The 24,387-nt window shown below is 46.9% G+C and overlaps 2 protein-coding genes across 7 annotated transcripts; one reads left to right on the top strand and one right to left on the bottom strand.

Annotated features, from left to right (window-relative positions):
* On the bottom strand, window positions 1-13,455 carry UBL7 (ubiquitin like 7). Of its 6 annotated transcripts, none has more exons than XM_055320153.1 (12): window positions 13,390-13,455; window positions 11,806-12,018; window positions 10,717-10,836; window positions 6,823-6,905; window positions 5,895-5,979; window positions 5,258-5,315; window positions 4,391-4,524; window positions 4,082-4,131; window positions 3,686-3,853; window positions 2,988-3,110; window positions 2,569-2,681; window positions 1,111-1,927 (listed from the first exon to the last, which is right to left on the bottom strand). In XM_055320153.1, exons 2-12 carry the CDS (start codon window positions 11,987-11,989, stop codon window positions 1,765-1,767), a joined length of 1,281 nt encoding a protein of 426 aa, XP_055176128.1. In that variant the 5' UTR covers window positions 11,990-12,018; window positions 13,390-13,455; the 3' UTR covers window positions 1,111-1,764. The 6 variants fall into 6 exon arrangements, with proteins under 6 accessions (XP_055176132.1, XP_055176131.1, XP_055176128.1 ...); XM_055320154.1 differs by having other exon boundaries at window positions 13,340-13,450; XM_055320152.1 differs by lacking the exon at window positions 13,390-13,455 and adding an exon at window positions 13,172-13,383.
* A 1,514-nt stretch (window positions 13,456-14,969) lies between these two features.
* Window positions 14,970-15,406, top strand: LOC129506387 (40S ribosomal protein S24-like). The gene has a single exon (XM_055320060.1). It carries the CDS (start codon window positions 14,970-14,972, stop codon window positions 15,360-15,362), a length of 393 nt encoding a protein of 130 aa, XP_055176035.1. The 3' UTR covers window positions 15,363-15,406.
* The last annotated feature ends 8,981 nt before the right edge of the window (window positions 15,407-24,387 follow it).

The following is a 24,387-nucleotide window of genomic DNA, read 5'->3' as shown; positions in this document are numbered from 1 at the left end:
AAAGGTCAAGCATCAGATGTATTGGGGAGAGGGGAGACGGGGCACCTTCAGGAGTGCCTCCCGTGGGCAGCCACCTCGGCAGTTTGCTGGGGGGTGACAAGGAGCAGGAGTTCATGGGGCTCCTCCGGCAAAGATGAGCTCCAGCGCTGCTTGGATGTCACCGCTGGTGGCCTGCAGGGCCCGCAGGCTCAGCTCGTCGTCCTGGATGCCCATGTCACGCAGCTGCTGCAGCTGAGGCTGCCACTGGCTCTGCAGAAAGACAGGACCAGGCAGACGCTGTTAGCTGGGGTCCTACAGACTCACTCAGCTCTGCTCTCTCAGGCGGACAGAGGAAGGCTGCCTCCTACAGCACAGTCGCCCTGCGAAGTTCCACAGGACACACGGCTTTGAGGGAGACGCCCTGGGGGGCTTGAGGGCTTAGAGAACAAACAAGAAGTTTTCCTAATAAAAAAAGGAAACCGTCAACATAAAGAAAGACAAGGTCGCAGGTTACTGTCTAAATTTCAAAAAATTAAACTTTCTCCCATTCATTGTATAGACAGACAGACACATACACAAACGGGGGGAGGGCGTACATTTTTTAAATGAGCTTTGTTTCTGAGCATGATGTAGAGTGAAAAATTTCACTTATGGTATGCCTGGGTGGCTCAGCGGTTGAGTGTCTGCCTTTGGCTCAGGGTGGGATCCTGGGATCCTGGATCCAGTCCCACATCCGGCTCCCCACAGGGAGCCTGCTTCTCCCTCTACCTGTGTCTCTGCCCCTCTCTCTGTGTCTCTCATGAATAAATAAATAAATATTTACACAAACAAAAAAAGTCTCACTTGTATCCACTCCCATTCTCACCTCTGAGAATCTATTTTACTTTCTTTTTTTTTTTTTTCTTTTTTTTTTTTTTTATGATAGTCACACACAGAGAGAGAGAGAGGCAGAGACACAGGCAGAGGGAGAAGCAGGCTCCATGCACCGGGAGCCTGATGTGGGATTCGATCCCGGGTCTCCAGGATCGCGCCCTGGGCCAAAGGCAGGCGCCACCCAGGGATCCCCTCTATTTTACTTTCTTCAAGAAAATATAAATATATGTTCCTATATCTACCCTTTTCTCAGAACCTCGTTCTACAGGCAGCAACCCCTCCCAACATTTTTCTAGCATGATTATGTGATCTCTCTACGCCACTAAATAAAGAGCTTCTTAATAATTGTACAATATTCCAATTCATGGACATCCTGAAATGTACCATAACCGAGCTGTTTCCAATTTTTTGCCATCACAAACGATGTGGCAGTGACTGTCTCTGTACAATGTCGCTTTCGACACACGCGTACCTCCACCTCCAGGATAAATTCCAAGAAATGGCGCTGCAAGGAATCACACGGCTTGAGAGGCCACCCGCACTTCCTTTCCACGAAGAGCCTATTCCTGTTCTTTGCCCGTTTTTCTATGGAGCTCCTGATCGTAAATTACTAGAATTCTCCATGCTGGGGGTTTTACCCTTTGCCTGGTATGTATTATAGATGTTTTCCCAGTTTGTTGCTAGCCTTCAGTGTTTGCTTGTTTTGTTTGTTGGTTGGGTTTGCTGTGCAGAATCCTTCACTTCTACAAACTCAAAATGTATTACTCTTCATGTGATGGCTCCTGGAATTTGACTCTCAGCTACAAAAGGCCTTTTCTACTATAAGGCTTTAAAGAAATTAACCCACATTTTCTTTTAGTACTTTCAGAGCTTTATTAATATCCCTACCTCATGAAGGAGGAAGTGCACAAGTTAGGGAATAGTATGCTCACCCATGGGAAGGAGAAGGCAGGGGGTGACAACCAAATTCAGAGAGGCGGGCACGCAAGGGTGAGGAGCTGACGGCTTTTCAGAAACCACACAACCCAACTCGGACTCACTTACAGGCCAGGTGGAGCCAGTGAAAGCTCCTGGGCTGGAGAGCAGAGTGAAGAGGCAACTAGCTGGGGAACGTGAAGGAACAACGGAGAAGACCAGCCGCCCATGGGTCCTGCTTCTCTTCCCCTCACTGTCCACCGGGGCCCATGGTTTAGAGATAGTGTTTTACAGGAGCCTGAACTCTTGTCTTTCCCACTTGAGGACTTCGTGACCCTGGACAAGTTCCAGAAACGCCACTCATCCCCAGGTTCAAGTGAGGAGCAAGGACAGCGGAGTGAAGCCGACAGCTTGTGCGCGGGGGCATGCAAACAAATGTTCGTCCCTAGGTCACCCTTCCAGGAAGCAGAGCAGTGATGGTATCACTTCCTGCTTAAAATCTTCCATGGCTCCCTGGTGATTGCAAAATCAAGCCTGGTCTCCTTACCCAAGCGTACAAGACCTTCACACTCAGGCTCCTGCTCCCCTTTCCACTGGCTCCCTCTCAGGATCTCCTCCACGAAAACACCGCCTCCTAGCTTGTAGGCTTGGGTAGGTCATACGTACTCCATGTGGATGCCTCTGCCTGAATACCATCCTCCCACCTAAATGCCCCCTTCCTGACTCGGCTAACCTCTCATCAATTCTTTGACAATCAACTCAAACACCTCTTCCTCAGGTAAGTTTTGCCCAGGCCCTCACCTCAAGCCTAGGCCAGGCTTCTCACACTGTTGCTCCCCAGTTTCAATCTGCTGGTACTCCTTCAGGACTGGGATGATGACGGCTTGTCTCTGCCCCAGGAGCTGAACCTGGGTCTGGTATATATATGTTCAACACTCAGTCCTGCTCGAGGGATGAATGACTGACTCCTTGACTAAAACTGCCCAAAGTATCCAAGCCATGCAGTCAGTGGAGTCAGGCCACAGGCACAGGGTACAGGGTACAGGAGTGGAAGCCACAGGGGCAACTGCTCTTGCTGGAAACATCCTCTCCTGTCACACTGCCACACCTCAGCTTCTCCTAGAACAACGAAGGCCCTCTAGAGAACAGAAAGGAGCTGACTATCCAAAGTAACTAAGAAGTCACCAGTAACTAGGACACCGGGAGGAGGGAAAACTGACCTGAAGGCTGGGCTGCCCAGAGGCCTGCAGGGCATGCTGGAGGGCTTGGCTGAAGAGATCATTGGTGATGGGTGTCCCTGACTGGACACCAGAAGACATTGGTGAGGTCCCTGAGGAATGGCCCTAGAGACAAATCAGTGGTCAGTGCCATCCTCAGAGCTACCTCAATCTTCCAGCATATACCAGCTGTTGTCACAGCAGCCCATCAGGAGTCCCTAGGGTACCCAACGACTGCCTCCCAACAGAGACCTGCATAAGACAGCCACACAGGGATACCTAAAAGCTTGCTGTGGCCAGGAAAGATTCCATCCTCTTCTGCTCCAGAGAAATGGAATCGAGCCCCTGACCTAGCCTAGGACCCCAGCACTGGGAGAGATGGTCTTGGCAGCTAGTGACCATTACCAGGAATGCTTAAGCTGGTGACGGCTGAGCCCTGTCAGGGATGAAGAAGGGCATATTATGTGAGGGGGGCGTTCTTCTGAGCTATGAGGGGAGGAATTGTGGACTATACTGAATCCCCGAGGCTGAACCCTAAGGGCAAGTGAGGGGGGAGGTCGACCAAGCTGCAGTGAGAACCCCACCAGGGCTCCAGGCAAACTTCGGTACAAATCAGATCTAGTATCAAGGTCAGCAAAGATAAGCCCATTGGAGCTTCTCCCCCGGGTCCCGGCCTCCATCTTCAGGGCCTCCCTCCATACCTGGGTGCCAGGAGTTGGCGTGTGAGAGCTGCTCTCCGGAGTGCTGGCCAGGGCGAGGGCGGTGGCCAGCTCACTCTGGGTGATGGGCCGGGGGCCAGCAGCTCCACTGTACCCCAGGGAGGCTGGGCGCGAGCTGGGTGTGCTGCTGGAGGGCGTGGACCTAGAGCTCTGAAGAAGGGAGGCAATCAGGGAAATGGCACTGTGACATTCCCAGGGGGACTCCACCCCCACTACAGGAACTACCCGAATAGCTGCCAGGTTCAGAAGGGAATAGTATGACACAGATTGGCCACCAAAGGGGTTAAGACCCCCTCCCAGCTTGGGTGTGCCAAGTCCCCGCGAGAGGCGTGTTCCTGGCACCATATCCTCTAAATGGCAAGCAGCCAGGCCACTTACTGGGTGAAAGTCGTCTTCATCATCTGAGAGCCCTTCAAACAGGAAGCCACCTGGAGGAGGGAGAACAGATTTTGGGAGGAAGAACAGAAAGGCACAGGCGTAGCTCCAGAATCTCAGCTCAGATACTCTCCAAATTCACATTTTCATTTCTCTCCTTGGAAAATTACAGGACAGATGCACTCCCTGACTCAAGCCGAGAGTTCCCAAGGAACGCCCTCAGCCAGCGCTATACATAGCTGCTGAGGAAAGCAACTCCCGGGGCCTCCGCCGCTCCCTAGGGGGCCCACATTACACCATCCTGGGGCCTACCCGGCATGTCCCGGTATGAGCCGGAGGGCACGCTTCGGGAAGAGGAGTCAGCTCCCGGCAGCGGGGTGCTGCCTGCCACCGAGTGCAGAACCAGGACGATGGCATTGACCAGGGCTGGGTGGGCAGGCACCAACCTGGGACAGAGGCGGGAGGAAACAGAAGGGTGACCAAGAAGGAACGAGCATCCTTGGCATGCCACAAGCTCAGGGTGCCCCTCAGGCCGATTGCACTGCCCGTGCCTGCCTTTAAGTCCCTCAGCACCTCCCACCGCTTGGCTCTGTCCTCGGGCTGCTCTGCCCCCAGCACGGTGGCAAGGTCTGCAGTCCTAGTATCCAGTGCAGATGCTTCATCTTCCCCTCCAGCAAGGCATGACAGGACATGCACAGCCTCGGAGGCTCAGGGGTCCTTCTCTAGGCTTGACTCCATTGCAACTTTCTCCTGGGAAATCTCTGGGGGTCCCTTCTCTTCCCCAGGCTGGGGCTGTTTTCTTCACTTGCAAAACAAGGCAGATGACCTTTATGTCCCTCCTGGCTCTAAACTTTGAGGGACCAAAATGCACCTGCCTCTCTCCCCACCCTAAAATATTTCAAAGGCTCCCCCATGTCTACAGGAAGAGATCTGAACTGAGCCTGGCTGACAAAGCCACCTCCCTCAGAACCTGCTTCGTCCCCACATCTGCACGTGTCCCTGCCTGTGGGCTCTCTCGGTCCACCAGTGGCCCCTGCTCTTTCTCACCTCCTGCCAGAAATTACAGGTGGACTGGGGGATAGTTAGGGTTGGACTCCAAGAGCAGAATCCAGGGCGACAATTAGGCTTTTGGCCTATCTGAGGAGATAGGGGGCCCCGTAAGTAGATGGGGATGCTTACGTATCAAGCATGCTGGGATCCGCAAAGACAGAGAAGAGGTCCTTGTCCTGGAGAACGCCTGAAAGAGAACAGGGCTCACCTCAGAGACTGGAAATCTAGCCAGATCCAGGAGGGTGAAGAGGCTTTAGGCCTCAGAATGACCACTCCACAGGGCCACAGGGCCACAGAGCAGCTCCATGAGAGGGCGGGGAAGAAGTACCCAGAAGTACAAGCCAGGTGTTCACCACCTTGTGCCCCTCTCTCACCACCTCCCCATGCACTGAGGCCACACGCCACCGACCAACACACCAGTCCCTCTTCCCCAAACTTCCGGGTTCATCCAGGTTCATCTGGGGTTCTTCCCTTCGCCGCCTCTTCCCTTCGCCACCCGATGTATGCAGGAAATCTTCCCTGCTGGGGGCTAACTGCTGCCCCCATCTGGCATCCTCCTGTCTCACTTAGGATGGTAGGTAGGTCATGATCTCTCAGGGGCACTGACCGCTTCTGGAGGGCTGGGTATATTGAGAAGCAGCTTGGTCCCCACCCCCGCCCCCCAACAAGGTCAGTGATTCTTGACAAGATGGGAAGGGCCTTCACTTGCTTTCTCCTTCTCCAACAATTCCTGTTTCCTCAAGTTCAGTCCAGCACCAGCACTTACCAAGAGCAATAGGGTCACTGCTGAGGCCTGGGGTGGCCACAATGATCTGATCTAGAGATTCCTTATTGCTGAGCATCTTAAAGACCTGCAGGGGAAATGAGGTGGTGAGGGTGAGGCTGAGGACTCAACTAGCCCAACCAACTCAGCAAACACCCTCGCACCTGCACACACTGCTGAAGGGCTTCCTCCCTCTATGTGCTCACACACACACCACAATGGAGCAAGCAATAACCCCAGGAACCAGAGAGACCTCTCCAGGAACCAGACAGACCTCTCTTTGCTCTAAGATTGTGGCTTACTGGAGGGAAAGCAAACAATTAAAAAAAAAAAAAAAAAAGCAAGACCACAGTAAACCTTCAATTTCTAGTCCTCTCTCTCATCTCCAGTTCTAATGCTTCCAAAATAAAAGCTCTCTTTATAAGCCCAATAGCAAATGTTCCTCTAGGTCCCCAAAGCCCTTTTCAATCTCTAATAAAATTATCATTTTGTATGCATATATATTGGGAAGTTTGCAGCTCTATTAATTTTGCTTATCAATTCTCCTACCAAGAGATATCAGCATATTTTCCCAATGGGGAAATCCAGGTAGGAGCAGTGGGCCTGCAATTCAGCAAAAGTCAAAGAATGAGGTCCTGCAGAAACAGTATGTGGATCCACTGGCTGTAACTATGTTCATCCATGAGGTCAATATCAGGAGAGGTGGTACCATTATCATTAGCGAAAATCAACAATACCTAGCTGAGAGAGCCTCTTTGGAGGATGATAGGGCTCTACTGAGACCCACAGGCATGACAAAAACTCCCCAAGGAACTCTTGGTAGCCATGGCAACAGGCCTCCAGCTCCCATTCTACACCACTCACCAGCGTTCACTCCCTCTCCTGCCACCCTGGCAAGAGTCTCGGGCAAGGGGCCTAGGCATACACTCACCGCCTCCCTGTAGGAGGAGCTGCTGTGCAGGGCAGTGTGCAGCACCCGGAACTCCCTCAGGGCAGCCACTTTGTCCACAGGTTCTGGGGACAAGACACTTGGTTACCTACAACCCAGCCCTGTCCCTGCGGCAGATGCAGAGCATCATCATTTCAGCGTGTTCCCTCAACACCCCACTGAGAATGTGAGTGCCCATTCAGAAAAACCCACTGGTGCTACAGATGTGCAGGCTGCGCTCTTTTAAGCATATCCAGTACATAAAGCCAAGAAATTCCAGTTCCAGCAGAGGTGAATCTTACCACGAGAAAGAGGGCTCTGATCAATATCCTGCGGGAATTCTAGTCTGCGGGAATTCTAGACTTCTTACATTTGGAAAAGGGGAGGGTATAATCAACTCACTAGAGTTTTAGACAGTGATTTAAAATAAGTACCGAAAGCCATCTGAACAATATGGAGCTATACTGACACAATATGCTAAGGGAAAGAAATAGAACACAAAGTTGTACGTATGTTCTCTAGTAAAACTACAGAAAACGTGTCTGTGTGCACGTGGCCCAAGGCTGGAAGGGAACAAAGGGAAGATGAAAAATTCGGGAGGGTGGCAGGATCAAGGCTGATTGTTTCCCTTTTGATATTTTCTTTCAGGCTGTAATATTATTTTGAATTTTAAAAAAATACGTAAGAAGGGCAGAGAAAACACACTGTACCCCTAGGGTTCTTAACAACCTTATATCACGTGCCTGATAGCAAGTGTTTCACTGAGACTCGAAGCTCCCTTCTGATCTTTAGACACTATGATTCATTCACATATATGGGAAAGTTTAGCGATTATCTTACTTCTACTTGGTTACTTTACTATTTAGGACATCAGCCCATTTCATAGGTGAAGAAATTTGGGTAAAAGGAGAGGGAGTAGGTAGGAAGCTCAGGCTGGATCACACTTTTAAGTGTGGTTATCCTCCCTTAGGACAGCTACTTGGGATTATACACACTGTGTACTGCCAAGTCCAGGCAACAGTCCCAAAGCAAGGTGAGAATGGCACCCCGGGGCCTGGGGTGGCAACCATGTCCTTACCTATACTTCTAATCAGGACAATGGTATCTTCCAAAAAATATTCATCTTAAGTGAATTCCCAATTTATTCATTCAACAAACACGTGCTAAGTAATTTATCCCATGCCTGGTTTTGGGAGAGGCACAGGAAGGCAAAAAATAGAGTCCCTGCCACAACAAGGAACTCCTGGGACAGGAGTCAAAGCCAGACTAGATCAAATCCACAAACACACAATGACAAAACAGCATGCTGAGGACCCCAGAAGAGATGTGGACCCCAGTTAGGGCACTAGGAATGGGGGGTGGGGGGGGCAGACAGCCATCATGGAGGGGCAAGCCAGGACAGAGGCGTTGTCTCCCAAGGAAGACCTTCTGAGAGGGTATTTAAGGCAAAGCAGACGTTTACTAGTAGGATAAAGTCCTAGGCTTAAGTGAGAACATGTGCAAAGTCATGGGGGAATAAAACAATGAAGTGCTTTGATAGAACAGCAAACTGGTTATTGTGGCCGGAGCTCAAGATCCCCATAGCCGCTGGCTAAGTGAGATCCTGAAAAGATTTGTACCTGCCACAGGGATCCAGGTGGGAAGAGAGGGACTGACAGGTTTTCCTCCTACAGGCGCTAATCTAGTGGGAGATCAAGAAATGTGCTTCCTCTAAGAGCACTCAAGGATAAAATATCCAAAATGCCATCATGATACGTTTCTTTTCAGATCTGAGTTTATTTTCACCCACAATAAAACGTGCCTTTGTTTCAAAAATAAATCTCCAGGCCAAATGGAGGAGGAAAAGGGACTCTTTATAGCTTAAACCAGGAGTCAGCTAAGAGTTATGGTTGTCACTACATCTCTAAGCTAATCTCAGTCTCACTCTTTGGAAGTGGAAGGCAGCCGGCCCAGTGGAAAGAATGTGGGCTCCAGAGCCAGGAAAACTTGATTCATATCCCAGTTCTTGCATTCACTTTCTAGGTAGGTGACCTTGAATAAATACCTTTTGTAACTCCTTTTCTTCATCTATAAAATGCTAATACAGTCATCTGGCCTGCAGGTCTAATGATTAAATGCGATATCGAAGAGAAACAATCTGGCTTGAAGAAGCAACAAATGTTACTTTCCTTCTGGCTTGCCCTCCAGCCAAAGACCAGAGGGGCACACTGCAGTGGATCAAAGTGGGTTTACTGCTCTGTAGAGAGGATGCATGCCATGGAAAGTGTGGGCATCCCAAGAAGATGCTGTTAGAGAAGACTTATAGGATTTGGGCTTTGGCTGTGATCGGGGAGGGGGAGTTTAAAGAAGCAGGGTTTTGCTCTAGGTTGAATGCTGTCAGGGAGTGGAAGTGACTTTATGACGGGATATCTTAATAACTGTTACCTAGAAGGAAGGAAATCTAGAGCAAAGCCAAAGCTGTAACTGGTAAAGATGGAGCAGTCACTCATAATAGCCGGAGACAGGGATATTTGGTCATTTTTGTGATTTGGACAATGTCCAGGGTTTTGTCTCTGTTCAGAAATGAGAGGGATCTTATTTTTGTCTTGATCCATTACTGCCTCAGAGCATGTGACCTTATAGATGTTGGTGATCTATCAAACTTCATGTTTCAAGGCTTACCTGAGGGCCAGGCCAACCCCTTGAATGTTAGAGACTGCCTTTCTTTTTTTCTCACTTCCCAATAGTGGACAAAAAAAGATCTTTTTTGTCCTTTATGTTTAGAATTGAAAAGACGGGAAATTTCAAGCTGATAACCAATCACAGCAATCATGAACGTACATAAATATAACCAACTGCCAGTTTCACAAAGCTTATCTGTTTTATACAGCTTAGCTTTATCCTTGGGGAAACTTTTTTTTTTTTTTTAATTTTTATTTATTTATGATAGTCACATAGAATGAGAGAGAGAGAGAGGCAGAGACACAGGCAGAGGGATAAACAGGCTCCATGCACCGGGAGCCCGACGTGGGATTCGATCCCGGGTCTCCAGGATCGCGCCCTGGGCCAAAGGCAGGCGCCAAACCGCTGCGCCACCCAGGGATCCCTTGGGGAAACTTTTTAAACACAGATGTAAAACTTACACTATGAATTCCAAGCCGCACCTTTTATAAATAAATAAAAAGGCATTTGTTTTGTAAGGTTTTGGAAGTTTTCTCCCAGAGCTACTTTAATATTGTTCAGATATTTTCAAGCTTCAGGAAAATACATTACCAGTATAGCAGGAATGACCTAACTGAACAAATCACCGCCTAGGGCCATTTCTGGGAAGATTTGCTAACAAGAGGACAAACTGCATCATTACAGGAACACCAGGAGTTTTCAGTTTTTTTCTAATGAGAACAATAACAACAAAAAGATACAAAGTTCACTGAGAAATCAACTGTTAATCTAAAGAAGTTCAAATAGACACTCACTCCCTACCCCACTAGGAAACAGTGGGTAATGAACTTAAAAAAGTAGAGTAACAGGGCAGCCCGGGTGGCTCAGTGGTTTAGCGCCGCCTTCAGCCCAGGGCCTGATCCTGGGGTCCTGGGGATCAAGTCCCACATCGCGCTCCCTGCATGGAGCCTGCTTCTCCCTCTGCCTGTGTCTCTGCCTCTCTCTCTCTCATGAATAAAAAAAAAATATTAAAAAAAAAAAAAGTAGAGGAACAAACCCCCTTCCCTTAGCGGTGTTGATAGCAAGTAGATCAAATCGCACTCTATTGCCAATGGAAGATTAATTCAATAAGTAATACAGATATCCTCCATCACCATCTCACTTTTTGTTCTACCCAGGCCATGCCTCCAAACACACAGACCCTTTTCTTGCAGATATTACAGAAACTCTGTCTATCTCAGGGCCCTCCTCACTCACCTGGTTTCTGATCAGGCTCGGGCCAGGACTTCCGCAGAACATGGACTGTGGACCCAGGTTGAATGCCGTAGAAGTCAAGGGTCTGGTCATCTTTAAGCTTCCGGCCACAGTATATCAAATCTAAAAAGAGAACGGTCCACTTATATTTTGCTCCTCAAAACAATGTGGATGGCTTCTGCCTCATAAGAAACTTATCTCAATGGGACAGATAGCCGGAGTGCTTTAAAAAGTACTCTTATTTAATAAATACATTTCAATAAAAATCATTAGCGAAAAAAAAATCATTAGCGTGTACAAAGTCATAAAATACACAGTCTATGCACGGGAAACCTCCAGAGCTTAACATCCGGGAGACTGCTCGATTTAAATAAATGAGAAAGGGCAGCCCGGGTGGCTCAGCGGTTTAGCGCCGCCTTCAGCCCAGGGCCTGATCCTGGACACCCGGGATCGAGTCCCACGTTGGGCTCCTTGCGTGGAGCCTGCTTCTCCCTCTGCCTGTGTCTCTGCCTCTCTCTCTGTGTCCTCATGAATAAATAATCAAATAAATAAATAAATAAGAAAATGCAACAACAAAAAAAGGATGAACCAACTGGATCCCTCAGCTATCATAAATTATGTTTATCATTTAATTCTTTCTTCCTCCACCTAGAATACCCTTGCCAAAAAAAAAAAAAAAAAATACCCTTGCCATTCTCTTTTCCCTTTTTACTGCCTTCTCTCTAACCAATCAAGCAAACAAAAATCCTTCCAATCATCCCTCAAAACCCATCTCGAATACTACATACTGGGGGCCTCCCCCAAAGATGAGCTCCTCCTTCCCTAGCCCACCCTAAATTCCTGCTCTTTCATGTCATTGTTAAGGAACTCCGTGATAAAGAAGCTCCATATGATGCACAACCGAAAGGGCAACCCGCAGTTTTATTACTTGGCTTATGTTCCTCTTCACCCAACGACACTCACTTCCCTGGACACGGTTAATGTGGTGGAGGCAACAGACCCCAAACTCTTAGTCTACCCTTGTAATTCCAGAAGTGTCCTCCCCAGAAAGAGGTCAGAATAGCATCCCATCCCCAGTCCACAGCGACTCACCAATCAGCTCAGGGTCTGGAACAGACTCCTGGAGTTTGCCAGCAATGAGCTGCTTCAGAAATGAAATACTGTAGCCCCCCAGTGAGTATTCACCCAACTCTGACTCTGGCAACTGGAGAATGGACTTTGGGGCAAGTGGCTGGTCAGCCAGCTTCACCGCCAGGTGCCAGTCTGAGAGAGACATCCTCTCTCTGTCGCGCTCTCTCTTTCTCCCTGTAAAGGAACAAAGCCTGAGTGGTTAAAGGGCAGACCACCACCCTACCCCTCCCTACCCCACCCTCACCCCCACCCAGGGGTTGAATGAACACAAATTCAGTGTGACACTGCTGGAGAAAAACACAGGACGCAACCTCAGGCCAGAACCAGAATCTGTGGAGTCCTCCCTCTCCTTACTCATCCTATGAGAAACAGCACAAGACTTCAGTTTTCTAGGTCTCAGTTCCTTCAATCTTTAAAGTGGACATAAAAACCCCATCTCACCTAATAGGAAATGTTGTGAGGTTCAAACGAGATCATCCAACCCTCTCCCTATGTATGCTCCTTATTGCCAATTTTCTTCATCAATTCTTTTCTTACATTTTTTAAAAAAAATTTTATTGGAGTTCAATTTGCCAACATGTAGCATAACACCCAGTGCTCATCCCACCAAGTGCCCCCTTCAGTGCCCATCACCCAGTCACCCCAACCTTCCTGCCCACCTCCCCTTCCACTACCCCTTGTTAATTTCCAGAGTTAGGTGTCTCTTTCTTACGTGATATATATATATATATATATATATTTTAATTGGAGTTCAATTTGCTTCTTCCCCAATTCTGTATAACAAGTTCCCTGCCTCTTGCCTCTCTCCCTGTCCAATATAGACGCTGCCCCCCAACCCATCACTTTAGTGTTTTCTACTCAAGCGTTTGCATTCCTTTCAAGCGTACAATACAGCGACTCACCAATTTACAGCACTCCCTGCTCATCCTGTAAGTGTCCTCTCAAGCCCCATCACCTACTTCTCCCATCCTCCACCCCCTATCCGCCCCCCCCCCCCCGCAGCTCCCTCCTGGAACCATCTGTTAGCTCTGCAGACTCCTACCTGGATCACCTTCAAATACAACCTCCTCCGTCCCGTCTCCCTTCCCTCTGACGTTCCCACACCCCCCTTTGTAAGCAAACGCTTGCAAATACTTATTTAATGCCCAACCCCCCACCCCATTCCCATTTTGGGAGGCCCTGCCGTGAAAGCAAAGAATAGAATTTCTGCCTCTTCGTCCCAGTGTTTGGCCGATGTGTCCAGAAAAATGAATCAGAGACTCCTGCGGGTGGGAGACCCTCCTAGGGCAGGGCAGGCCGTGGTCAGAATCATGACCCCGTATCTCACTTGCTCCTCCCAGCTGCTCCCTGAAGGGCCTTATCACGCACAGTACAGACCAGGGCACCGAAACTCAGCAAGAAGAAGCCCCTGGCCCAAGGTTACGGCCAGCCAGCAGCGGGGCAGGGACGCGGTGTCGCAGGCGACGACCCCGCCGCCCCCACGGGGGCTGCTAACCAGTGGACGCTCGTCGGGCCCGCGCGGCCCGGAGCCCCCAGCACCCTCACCCGTCCCGCGGAAGGAACCCGGCCGCAGAGCCGCCGGTGTAAACACGCTCCGGTCCACTCGCCGGAAACCGGATGTCCCGCGATGCATTCTGGGAGTTGCAGTCTTTCTGCGGCGGCCCCGCCCCTCCCGAGGCGCCGGCCGCCTACTCGGCTTCCGGTCAACCCACGCGGGGGGCGTGGCCTCCGGGCCGCTTGAAATTTCCCGCGCGGAGACTCCACCGCTGGGCTCCCCAGGAGTCCCGAGAAACTGCGTATTTTGGATGCACTGTAAGAATTGCATTGTAAAAAGAAAAAAAAAAAAAGAATTGCATTGTGTTTGCACGGAAGTTAGGATGAGCGCTCAAATGTGGAAGAAGGGGCAGCCCGGGTGGCCCAGCGGTTTAGCGCCGCCTTCAGCCCAGGGTCTGGTCCTGGAGACCCGGGATCGAGTCCCGCGTCGGGCTCCCTGCGTGGAGCCGGCTTCTCCCTCTGCCTGTGTCTCTGCCTCTCTCTCTGTCATAAATAAGTAAGTAAACAAATAAATAAACAGATAGGTAGATAAATATAAATATAAATAAATAAGTATAAATAAATAATAAATAAATTAAAAATTAAAAATAATAAATAAAATGATAATAAATAAATATAAATAAATGAATAATAAACACGTAATAAGTAAATAAAATAAATAAATAATACATAAATATAAATAAGAATAAGTAAAATAAATAAAAATAAATAAATAAAAATAAAAATAAATAGTAAATAAACTGAAGAAGATATCAAGCCTTTAAGAGTAAGACGTGATGAAAAAAGAACAGGCATATTTGAGAAGAACCAAAAATAACTTTTAGAAATAGGTATCGTCTCTGAAATTAAGAATTGCACAAATGTAGGTCCTTGTCAAGAATGTGTATTATGAATATCTTCCCAGTGGTTGGCTTGCTCTTTCACATCGGTGTTTTGTTTTTTGGTTTTTTAGATTTTACATATTTATTCATGAGAGACATAGAGAGAGAGAGAGAGGCAGAGACACAGGTAGAGGCAAAAGCAGGCTCCTCACAGGAGCCCCATGCGGGACTCAATCCTGGGACTCCAGGATCATGCCCTGGGTCAAAGGCAGACGCTCACTTGCTGAGCCACCCAGGTGTCCCAAGCCTTTTCAACTTGAGGCTGAGTCCTTTTAACATACAGTCCTGGAAGTTTTTGATGGTTTCCATACTATGTCATGACAAGAGTTCTAGACTCATCTTGTACAATTCCTGCCCCAAACCCAAGAACAAGCCATTTCTTCAAGAAGCTCAAATGGTTGTTAGTGGGAAATTATATTGCAAGATCCCAATCAGCACCTAGAGATGCTTAGTGCTACTAGATTACTCATTATTTCTAAGGTGCTTTGGTGGTCAGAGATAGAAAGAGATCTAGATCTTTATAGAGATAAAAAGTTTATATGGTTCCTTCAAATTCAAGGCTGCAGGGGGTTTTCGTAATCTTTTCTGTGTTGCATGTTTATTTCCTGTCTTCCACACTGAGATTCTTAGTTCTCAAGAACATAGGGGTATCTCTTTTCCTCCCCGGCTGCTTGAAGCTCGGCTGCCATCATGAACGACACAGTAACTATCCAAACCAGGAAGTTCATGACCAACCGACTACTTCAGCGGAAACAGATGCTCATTGATGTTCCTCACCCCGGGAAGGCAACAGTACCTAAGACAGAAATTCGGGAAAAACTAGCCAAAATGTACAAGATCACACCAGATGTCATATTTGTATTTGGATTCAGAACCCATTCTGGTGGTGGCAAGACAACTGGCTTTGGCATGATTTATGATTCCTTGGATTATGCAAAGAAAAATGAACCCAAACATAGAATTGCAAGACATGGCCTGTATGAGAAGAAAAAGACATCAAGAAAACAGCGCAAAGAATGCAAAAACAGAATGAAGAAAGTCAGGGGGACTGCAAAAGCCAATGTTGGTGCTGGCAAAAAGTGAGCTGGAGATTGGACAACAGAAGGAGTAAAGATTCTGCAGTGGCTTTATCTGTGGTGATTCTGCAGATTTTTCATGAGAGGATTAATAAACTAAGAATGTTAAAAAAAACAGAACATAGGCATAAGCCATAATTACTCATTTACTTTCGCCCACATTATATAAATAACACTCTCCAAAATAAGAGTAGAATCATCACCAATATAATTGTTAAGAAAGGTATAAGGAGTGTCTGGCTGACTCAGTTGAAGAGCATGTGACTCTTGATCTCCAAGTCATGAATTCGATCTCCACATTGGGTATAGAGATTGCTTAAATAAATGAATAACTTTTGAAATTAGGGACGCCTGGGTGGCTCAGCATTGAGGGGGCATGATCCTCGGGTCCCAGGATTGAGTCCCACATCGGGCTCCCTGCAGGGAGCCTGCTTCTCCCTCTGCCTGTGTCTCTGCCTCTCTCTCTCTCTCTCTGTCTCTCATGAATAAATAAAATATTTTTTAAAAATAAAAATAATTTAAAAATTAAAAAACTTTTAAAATTAAAAAGAGGAGAAAAATTAAAAATTTTCTTTTGCATATACTTTTCACTCTACCCCTTCCACTCCTCTCCACTTCAACAGACATATTATGTATTATCTGAATCTATACCATTAAATACTTTCTTCCTTTTAATACCTTTTAAAAATATGTTTTATTTATTTATTTCACAAAGAGAGAGAGCACAAACAAGGGGAGCAGGATAAAGAGAAGCAGACTCCCTGCTTAGCAGGGAAGCAGGGAGCCTGATGTGGAGCTCAATCCCAGGACCCCGAGCTGAAGGCAGACAACCAACTGAGCCACCGAGGCATCCCTCTTTTAACACTTTTAGTTCTCCAAGGAATTCTGTGTTTAATGTTCACAATTAGTTGGGTTTTTGGTTTTTTGTTTTTTGTTTTTTTACCATTGAAACTCACTCTCTACTAGATTTCCCAGGAAGGGTTACAATATTCCTGAGCTTTTTCATAGCAATAGCCTTTACATGTAAAAATCAATTATCTAAACATAAAATTTGGGGCTCACATTTTCTTTCCTCAAGATATTTGATTTTCTTATGATGAAAACCTAATTTTCTTTCCCTTGCAATTTGCCCTTTTTACTTGCTCCTAGTTTCATCAAATATTTCTCTTTCTTGGGGCATCTGGCTGGTTCAGTCAGTTAATCCTGACTTGATTTCAGCTCAGGTCATCATCTCAGGGTTGTGAGATAGAGCCTCACGTTGGGCTCTGCACTGAATGTGGAAACTGCTGAAGATTTTTTCTCTCTTCTTCTCCCTCTGCTCCTTTTTCCCCAACTCACATGCACTCATGCACTCTCTCTCTAATAAAAATAAAATTTTGGGATGACTGGGTAGCTCAGCAGTTGAGTGTCTGCCTTTGGCTCAGGGCGAGATCCTGGAGTCCTGGCATCAAGTCCCACATCGGGCTCCCTGCATGGAGCCTGCTTCTCCCTCTGCCTATGTCTCTGCCTCTCTGTGTCTCTCTTGAATAAATAAGTCTTTAAATCTTTTTTTTTAATTTTTATTTATTTATGATAGTCACAGAGAGAGAGAGAGGCAGAGACACAGGCAGAGGGAGAAGCAGGCTCCACGCACCGGGAGCCCAAGGTGGGATTCGATCCCAGGTCTCCAGGATCGCGCCCTGGGCCAAAGGCAGGCGCCAAACCGCTGCGCCACCCAGGGATCCCAAATAAGTCTTTAAATCTTAAAAAAAGAAGAAAGAAAGAAGAAAGAAAGAAAGAAAGAAAGAAAGAAAGAAAGAGAGAGAGAGAGAGAGAGAGAGAGAGAGAAAGAAAGAAAGAAAGAAAGAAAGAAAGAAAGAAAGAAAGAAAGAAAGAAAGAAAGAAAGAAAGAAAAAACACCACACCCAAATGTCTTATGAGCATCCATGCAAAAATCCTCCACAAAATACTAGCAAACAATTCAGTGGCATATGCAAAGGATTATACACCATGACCGCATGGGATTTATTCCCAGAACGCAAAGATAGTTCAACATACAAAAATGTATTAATGTAATTTACAGCACATCCACAAAAGGAGGGGAAGGAACCACAGGAGCATTTCAATATAGAAAAGGCACTGACAAAACTAATCTAATTTACTAACTGACACCCATTTAAGTTAAAGACACTTAACAAACTAACAATACAAGGAAACTACCTCAACAAAATAAAAGGGGCCTTCTTTTTTTTAATTTTTTTATTTATTTATGATAGTCACAGAGAGAGAGAGTGAGAGGCACAGAGACATAGGCAGAGGGAGAAGCAGGCTCCATGCACCAGGAGCCCGATGTGGGATTCGATCCTGGGTCTCCAGGATCGCGCCCTGGGCCAAAGGCAGGCGCCAAACCGCTGCGCCACCCAGGGATCCCTAAAAGGGGCCTTCTTAATTACATCCCCCTCCAGTCACATGGCAATGAGTTTGGATTTTCTGAGCATACACCAGCTGGCTGGGGGGAGGCAGCCCAGAGGCTGCTGGTTGGGGAAGGGAGGAGAACGGAGAGGGGAGGGAGTCGGGCCAAGATGGAAATTCTGTGTTCTCACAGCAGAGCAATGATGGGGTGCTGACCCCTGCCCTCTGCCCTCTCCTGAAGGGACCCTCTGTCAGCCTCCTGACGGAAAACCATCTTTGTCCTGCTTATAGGCTCAGAGGATTCGGTGTTCACTCAAGCAGCCTGTCCTCTGAGAAACACCACTTTCAGGGTCCAACCCACTGAGCCGGCTGTTAGCGAGTCTGGCACTCGACTTGTCTGCTAGTTTGTTAAGACATCCCGACTTGGGGCGGCCTGGGTGGTTGAGCTCAGTGGTTGAGGGTCTGCCTTAGTCTCAGGTGTGATCCTGGGGTCCTGGGATGGGAATCATCCCTGCATCCAGCTCCCTGCAGGGAGCCTGCTTCTCCCTCTGCCTATGTCTCTGCCTCTCTCTGTGTGTCTAGCATGAATGAATGAATAAATGAATGAATGAATGAAATCTCTAAAAAAAAAGAGAGAGAGAGAGACTCCCCGACTTCTAGGCGACCCCTTTCATGGGGTGGGGGCGTGGGGGGTGGACCTGAGGCGCAGAGAGGGGACAGGGCTTGCCATCATGCACAGAAGCCCGCAAGTCTGTTTCCTCCAGGCCTGGCTGGGTTCTTCCCTTGGCGCTGGGGCTCCGGGTCGTCGGGGGTCACCGCCTCCGCTGGCTCGGCCCGGCCCCGCTGCTGCTGCTCTGCACGGCCGCCCCCCGAGGCCGGCGAAGAGCGGACCCCGGGTCCCCGCGGGAGCGCGTGGGTCCGGGCGCGGGTGTGCGCGCTGGCAGGCGGGGCGGGCCCGGAGCCCCCCTCTCGGCCGGGCCGGGGTGTTGCTCGTCCCCGCGCACAAGCTGCGGCTTCACTCCTCACTTGCACCTGGGGACGAGTGGCGTTTCTGGAACCTGACCGGGGTCACGAAGCCATCAGGTGGGAAAGACAGAGTTCAAGCTCCTGCAAGCGCGGTCTCTAAACCATGGGCGCCGGTGGACAGTGAGCGGGGAGGAGCAGGACGCCTGGGCGGCTGGTCTTTTTTTTTTTTTTAAGATTTATTTATTATATATAGAGAGAGGCAGAGGATGAAGCAGGCTCCCTGCAGGGGGCCCGACGCGGGACTCGATCCCGTGACCCCGGGGTCACGCCCTGGGCCCAAGGCGGCGCTAACCCGCTGAGCCCAGCAGGGATCCCTGCGGCTGGTCTTTAACGTTGCTCCTGGTTCCCAGCTAGAGGCCTCCTCACTCTGCTCCCGGCTCCGGGAGCTTCCGCAGGCTCCATCTGGCCTGTAAATGAGTCCGAGCTGGTTTGCGAGGTCAGCTCCGCACCCCTGCGCGCCCGCCTCTGCATTTGGTTGTCACCCCTGCCTTCTCCTTCCCACCGGCGAGGCCCTGCTCTGGAAGGAAGCCCTGCCTGGCCTTCAGCCACTGGTGGAAAGGCCAAGAGAACTCCCCAGGCTCAGCTGCTGTTCTCTAAATGGTCAGGCTTCTCAGCGGATGTCTGTTGACTCTTTCTACGAATTCCTATTCTCAGATCGGTTAGATGCCTCCTTCCTCCCTTCTGCTTCTTTCTGCACAGATGCTAATACCATGCAGGTCCGTGGTTACCAATCGTTTGTCCTCGCCAGCTTGTATTTTGGAGTTCCTGGAAGCACCGTCACCTTGTATAGAAGTCACATCCTGGGATCCCTGGGTGGCGCAGCGGTTTAGCGTCTGCCTTTGGCCCAGGGTGCGATCCTGGAGACCTGGGATCGAATCCCACCTCGGGCTCCCGGTGCGTGGAGCCTGCTTCTCCCTCTGCCTGTGTCACTGCCTCTCTCTCTCTCTCTGTGTGTGACTATCATAAAAAAAAATTAAAAAAAAAAAAAGAAGTCACATCCTGCTGCCGTGGAGAAGTACCACACGGAGTAGCTTAAACAATAGAAAGTTATTTCTCACAGTACTGGAGTGTGGAAAGTCCAAGATCAGTGTCCAGCAGGATCTGGTTTCTAGTGAGAACTCACTTTCTGGTTTGTAGATGGCCACGGTGTCCCTACCTGGCCTTTCATTCTTTCATTGGTGTGTGTGTGTTCATGGAAAGAGACCTTTCCCTCTTATCAGGCCACCCATCCTATTGTATTAGGGACTCATGACTTCATTTAACCTTAATTACCTCCTAAAAGCTCTATCTCCAAACAATGTCATATTGGAGTTTAGGGTTCAGTGTATAAATTTGAGGGGCAAACAGTTCATAGCACCTAGTTTTGTTATAAATATTATCCTTGGGTTTTTGGGTTTGACCCCAGTTGCTCTGGTTTTGTGTGTGTGTGTGTGTGTGTGTGTGTGTGTGTGTGTGTGTGTGTGTGTGTTTTAAAGATTTTCTTTATTCATGAGAGACATAGAGAGAGGCAGAGACACAGGCAGAGGGAGCAGGCTCCATGCAGGGAGCCCGATGAAGGACTCCATCCCAGGACCCTGGGATCACACCCTCAGCCAAGGCAGACGCTCAACCACTGAGCCACCCAGCCGTCCCACTGTTTTTAATTGGGGATCCAGAAAGATTAAAAAGCGTCTCCCTCATGCTAAGTAAAATAAGCCAGTCACAAAAAGATAAATATATTATTTCAATTATGTGAAGTACCTAGAGTGGTTAAAATCATAGAGACAGAAAGTTTAAGGGTGGTTGCTAGGGTTTGGGGGAAGGGAGAATGGGAAGTTATTACCTGGTAGGTGTAGAGTTTCAGTTTTACAAGATGAAAAGAATTCCTGAGATGGACGATGGTGCACCACAATGTGAAAGTACTCAACACTGCAAACTTAAAATGCTTACAATTTTATGTGTTTTTATAACAATTAAAAAATGGAGGACACACACTGGCTCAGTCAGTGGAGCATTCAACTACTGATCTTAGGGTTGTGAATTCCAGCCCCATGTTGGGTATAGAGATTACTTTTAAAAAAATCTTAAAAACAATTTTTCAAAGAAAAAACAGGGGAAAAAAGCTATGTCACCACCATCATGATCCAGAATCTTCTCTCCAAACTTCCAATTGTTAAGCAGAGTTCCAGATTAAAACCCATCAGCACCTACTCTTCACATCCTTTTCAACAATGAGTATTATCTTTCTTTAATCCGTGCCTATTGGATAGATTTAACACATGAATTACATTAAAGTTTTAATTTGTCTTAAAATAATGACAAACGAAAAGATGTCACTGCAGTGTGCTAGTCAGTGTTCTTGGTTACAAACAACAGAAACTAATTCTGGTTAACCTTAGTAGAAAAGGAATATATTGGAATGGTGCTGTGAAGTTCCCAGAATCAACGAAAACAGACATAAACATATATGAAGGAGGCAAGAGCCAATCTTAGAAATATCCTATTTCGTGATCCCTGGGTGGCGCAGCGGTTTAGCGCCTGCCTTTGGCCCAGGGCGCGATCCTGGAGACCTGGGATCGAGTCCCATGTCGGGCTCCCGGTGCATGGAGCCTGCTTCTCCCTCTGCCTGTGTCTCTGCCCCCCCCCCTCATTCTATGTGACTATCATAAATAAATAAAAATTAAAAAAAAAGAAATATCCTATTTCAGTCTACTTATGACCTTCCACCCACAAGCCTAGTTTTGAAATCATGGTGCCTGCCACACTCTGGATAATGTTCCTGGGGTTAACAATGAGGTTTGGCTTAATGCCTTATCCTGTTCCTAAGATCCCAGGCAGATTTATCTGCTCAGAAAAATAATTCTTTTTAAAATAATTAATTAATTTTTTGATTAATTAATTTAAAAGATTTCATTTTAATTCCAGCATAGTTAACACACAGTGTTATATTAGTTTCAGGTATACAATGTAGAGATTCAACACTTCATACAATACCTGGTGCTCATCACAAGTGCCCTCCTTAATCCCAAACACCTATTTCACCCATCCCCCTCTGGTCACCATCACTTTGTTCTCTATAGTTGAGTCTATTTTGGGGTTTGTCTCTTTTTTTGTTGTTCATTTGTTTTGTTTCTTCACTTTCATATATGAGTGAAATCATATGGTATGTCTTTCCCTGACAGACTTATTTCACTTAGCATAATACCCTCTAGCTCTATCCATGTTGTTGCAAATGGCAAGAATTCATTCTTTTTTTCTGGCTGGGTGATATCCATTGGGTGTATATACCACCTCATCTGTATCCATTCACCTATGGATGGACACTTAGGCTACTTCTGCAATTTGTCTATTGTAAATAATGCTATCATAGACATAAGGTACATTTACCTTTCCAAATTAGTGTTTCTGTATATTTTGGGTACATATCCACTAGTAGAATTACTGAATCATAAGATGGTTCTATTTTCAATCTTTTGAGGAACCTCCATACTATTTTCCACAGTGGCTGCACCAATTTGCATTCCCACCAACAGTGCGCAAGGCTTTCTTTTTCTTTTTTTAAGACAATTTTATGCTTTTTTTTTTTATAAAGATTTTATTTATTTATTCATGAGACACACACAGAGAGAGAGGCAGAGACACAGGCAGAGGGAGAAGCAGGCTCCATGCAGGGAGCCCGACATGAGACTCGATCCTGGGTCTCCAGGATCATGCCCTGGGCTGAAGGCAGGCGCTAAACCACTGAGCCACCCAGGGATCCCAAGGGTTTCTTTTTCTCCACATCCTGGTCAACATTTATTTCTTGTGTTTTTTATTTTAATCATTCTGACATGTGAGGTGAGATCTCATTGTGTTTCTGATTTACATTTCCCTGATGATTAGCGATGTCGAGCATCTTTTCCTGTGTCTGTTGGCCATCTGTATGTCTTTTACCCATTTTTTAACTGGATTATTTGTGAGTTTTGGTGTCAATTGTTCTTTATATATTTTGCATACTGGCAATTGTTCTTTATATATTTTGCATTGGATATGCCATTTGCATATATCTTCTCCCATTCAGTACGTTGTCTTTTAGTTTTTTTGATTGTTTCCTTTATTGTGCAGAAGCTTCTTATTTTGGTGTAGTCCCAATAGTTTATTTTCGCTTTTGTTTCCCTTGCCTCAGGAGACATAGCTAGAAAAATGTTGCGACAGCCAATGTCAGAGACATTACTGCCTGTGCTCTCCTCTAGGATTTTTATGGTCTGAGGTCTCGCATTGAGGTCTTTAATTCATTTTGAATTTATTTTTGGGTATGGTGTAAGAAAGTGGTACAATTTCATTCTTTTTTTTTTTTTCAATTTCATTCTTTTTCATGTAGCTGTCAAGTTTTCCCAGCACCATTCGCTGGAGACTGCCTTTTTCCCATTGCATAGTCTTGCCTCCTTTGTAGAATATTAACTGACTATATAAATAAATCATGGGGGGATCCCTGGGTGGCTCAGCGGTTCAGCGCCTGCCTTCGGCCCAGGACATGATCCTGGAGACCCGGGATCGAGTCCCACATCAGGCTCCCTGCATGGAGCCTGCTTCTCCCTCTGCCTGTGTCTCTGCCTCTCTGTGTGTGTGTCTCTCATGAATGAATGAATGAATGAATGAATGAATGAAACAATCAATCAATCAATCAATCCTGGGTTTGTTTCTGGGCTCTCTATCCTGTTGCATTGAAATATATGTCTATTTTTGTGCCAGTACCATACTGTTTTGATTACTGAAGCTTTGTAGTGTATCTGGAAATGTGGGATTGTGATACCATCAGTTATGTTCTTCTTTTTCAAGATTGTTTTGGCTCTTCAGTGGTTCCATACAAATGTTAGGATCGTTTGTTCTAGTTTGGTGAAAAATGCTGTTGGTATTGTGATAGGGATTGCATTAAATCTGTAGATTGCTTTGGGTAGTATAGACATTTTAGCAATATTTGTTTTTCCAACTCATGAGCATAGAATATCTTTCCAATTGTTTATGTCATCTTCAATTTCTTTCATCAGAGTGTAGGTCTTTTTACCTCCTTGGTTAAGTTTATTCCTAGATATTTTATTATTTTGGGTGTAATTATTTTGGGTGTAAATGGAGCTGTTTTCTTAATTTCTCTCTCTGCTACTTCATTATTAGTGTATAGAAATGCAGTGGGTTTCTGTATATTGATTTGTATCCTGCAACATTATTGAACTCATTTATCAGTTCTAGTAGTTTTTGCTGGAGTCTTTCAGGTTTTCTACACATATAGTATCATGTCATCTGTAAATAGGAAAAGTTTTACTTCTTCCTAGCCAATTTGGATGCCTTTTACTTCTTTTCATTGTCTGATTGTTCAGGCAATGTTGAATAACAATGATGAGAGTGGACATCCATGTCTTGTTCCTGACCTTAGAGGAAAAGTCAGATGTTCCCCATTGAAGATGATATTAGCTATGGGTTTTTCATATATGTCTTTATTGGGTTGAGGTATGTTCTCTCTAAACCTGCTTTGTTGGGGCAGCCCCAGTGGCTCAGTGGTTTAGCGCCGCCTTCGGCCCAGGGCATGATCCTAGAGACCTGGGATCGAGTCCCACGTCAGGCTCCCTGCATGGAGCCTGCTTCTCCCTCTGCCTGTGTCT

This window comes from Nyctereutes procyonoides, unplaced genomic scaffold (assembly GCF_905146905.1).
Source record: "Nyctereutes procyonoides isolate TBG_1078 unplaced genomic scaffold, NYPRO_anot_genome, whole genome shotgun sequence".
NCBI classification, from domain to species: Eukaryota; Metazoa; Chordata; class Mammalia; order Carnivora; family Canidae; genus Nyctereutes; species Nyctereutes procyonoides.
Note: the sequence above shows the minus strand (reverse complement) of the source record. Positions and strands in the feature narration are given on the sequence as shown.

What these genes read in the sequence shown, in the direction of transcription:
- UBL7 (XM_055320153.1), bottom strand. Translation starts at nt 11,989, where the DNA reads ATGTCTCTCTCAGACTGGCACCTGGCGGTGAAGCTGGCTGACCAGCCA. An exon ending in GATCCCAGCATGCTTGATAC is followed by an intron (nt 4,525 to 5,257) that starts GTAAGCATCCCC and finishes CCTCTGTCCCAG; the next exon opens with GTTGGTGCCTGCCCACCCAG. An exon ending in CGCCAACTCCTGGCACCCAG is followed by an intron (nt 3,111 to 3,685) that starts GTATGGAGGGAG and finishes ATTTGTCTCTAG; the next exon opens with GGCCATTCCTCAGGGACCTC.
- LOC129506387 (XM_055320060.1), top strand. Translation starts at nt 14,970, where the DNA reads ATGAACGACACAGTAACTATCCAAACCAGGAAGTTCATGACCAACCGA.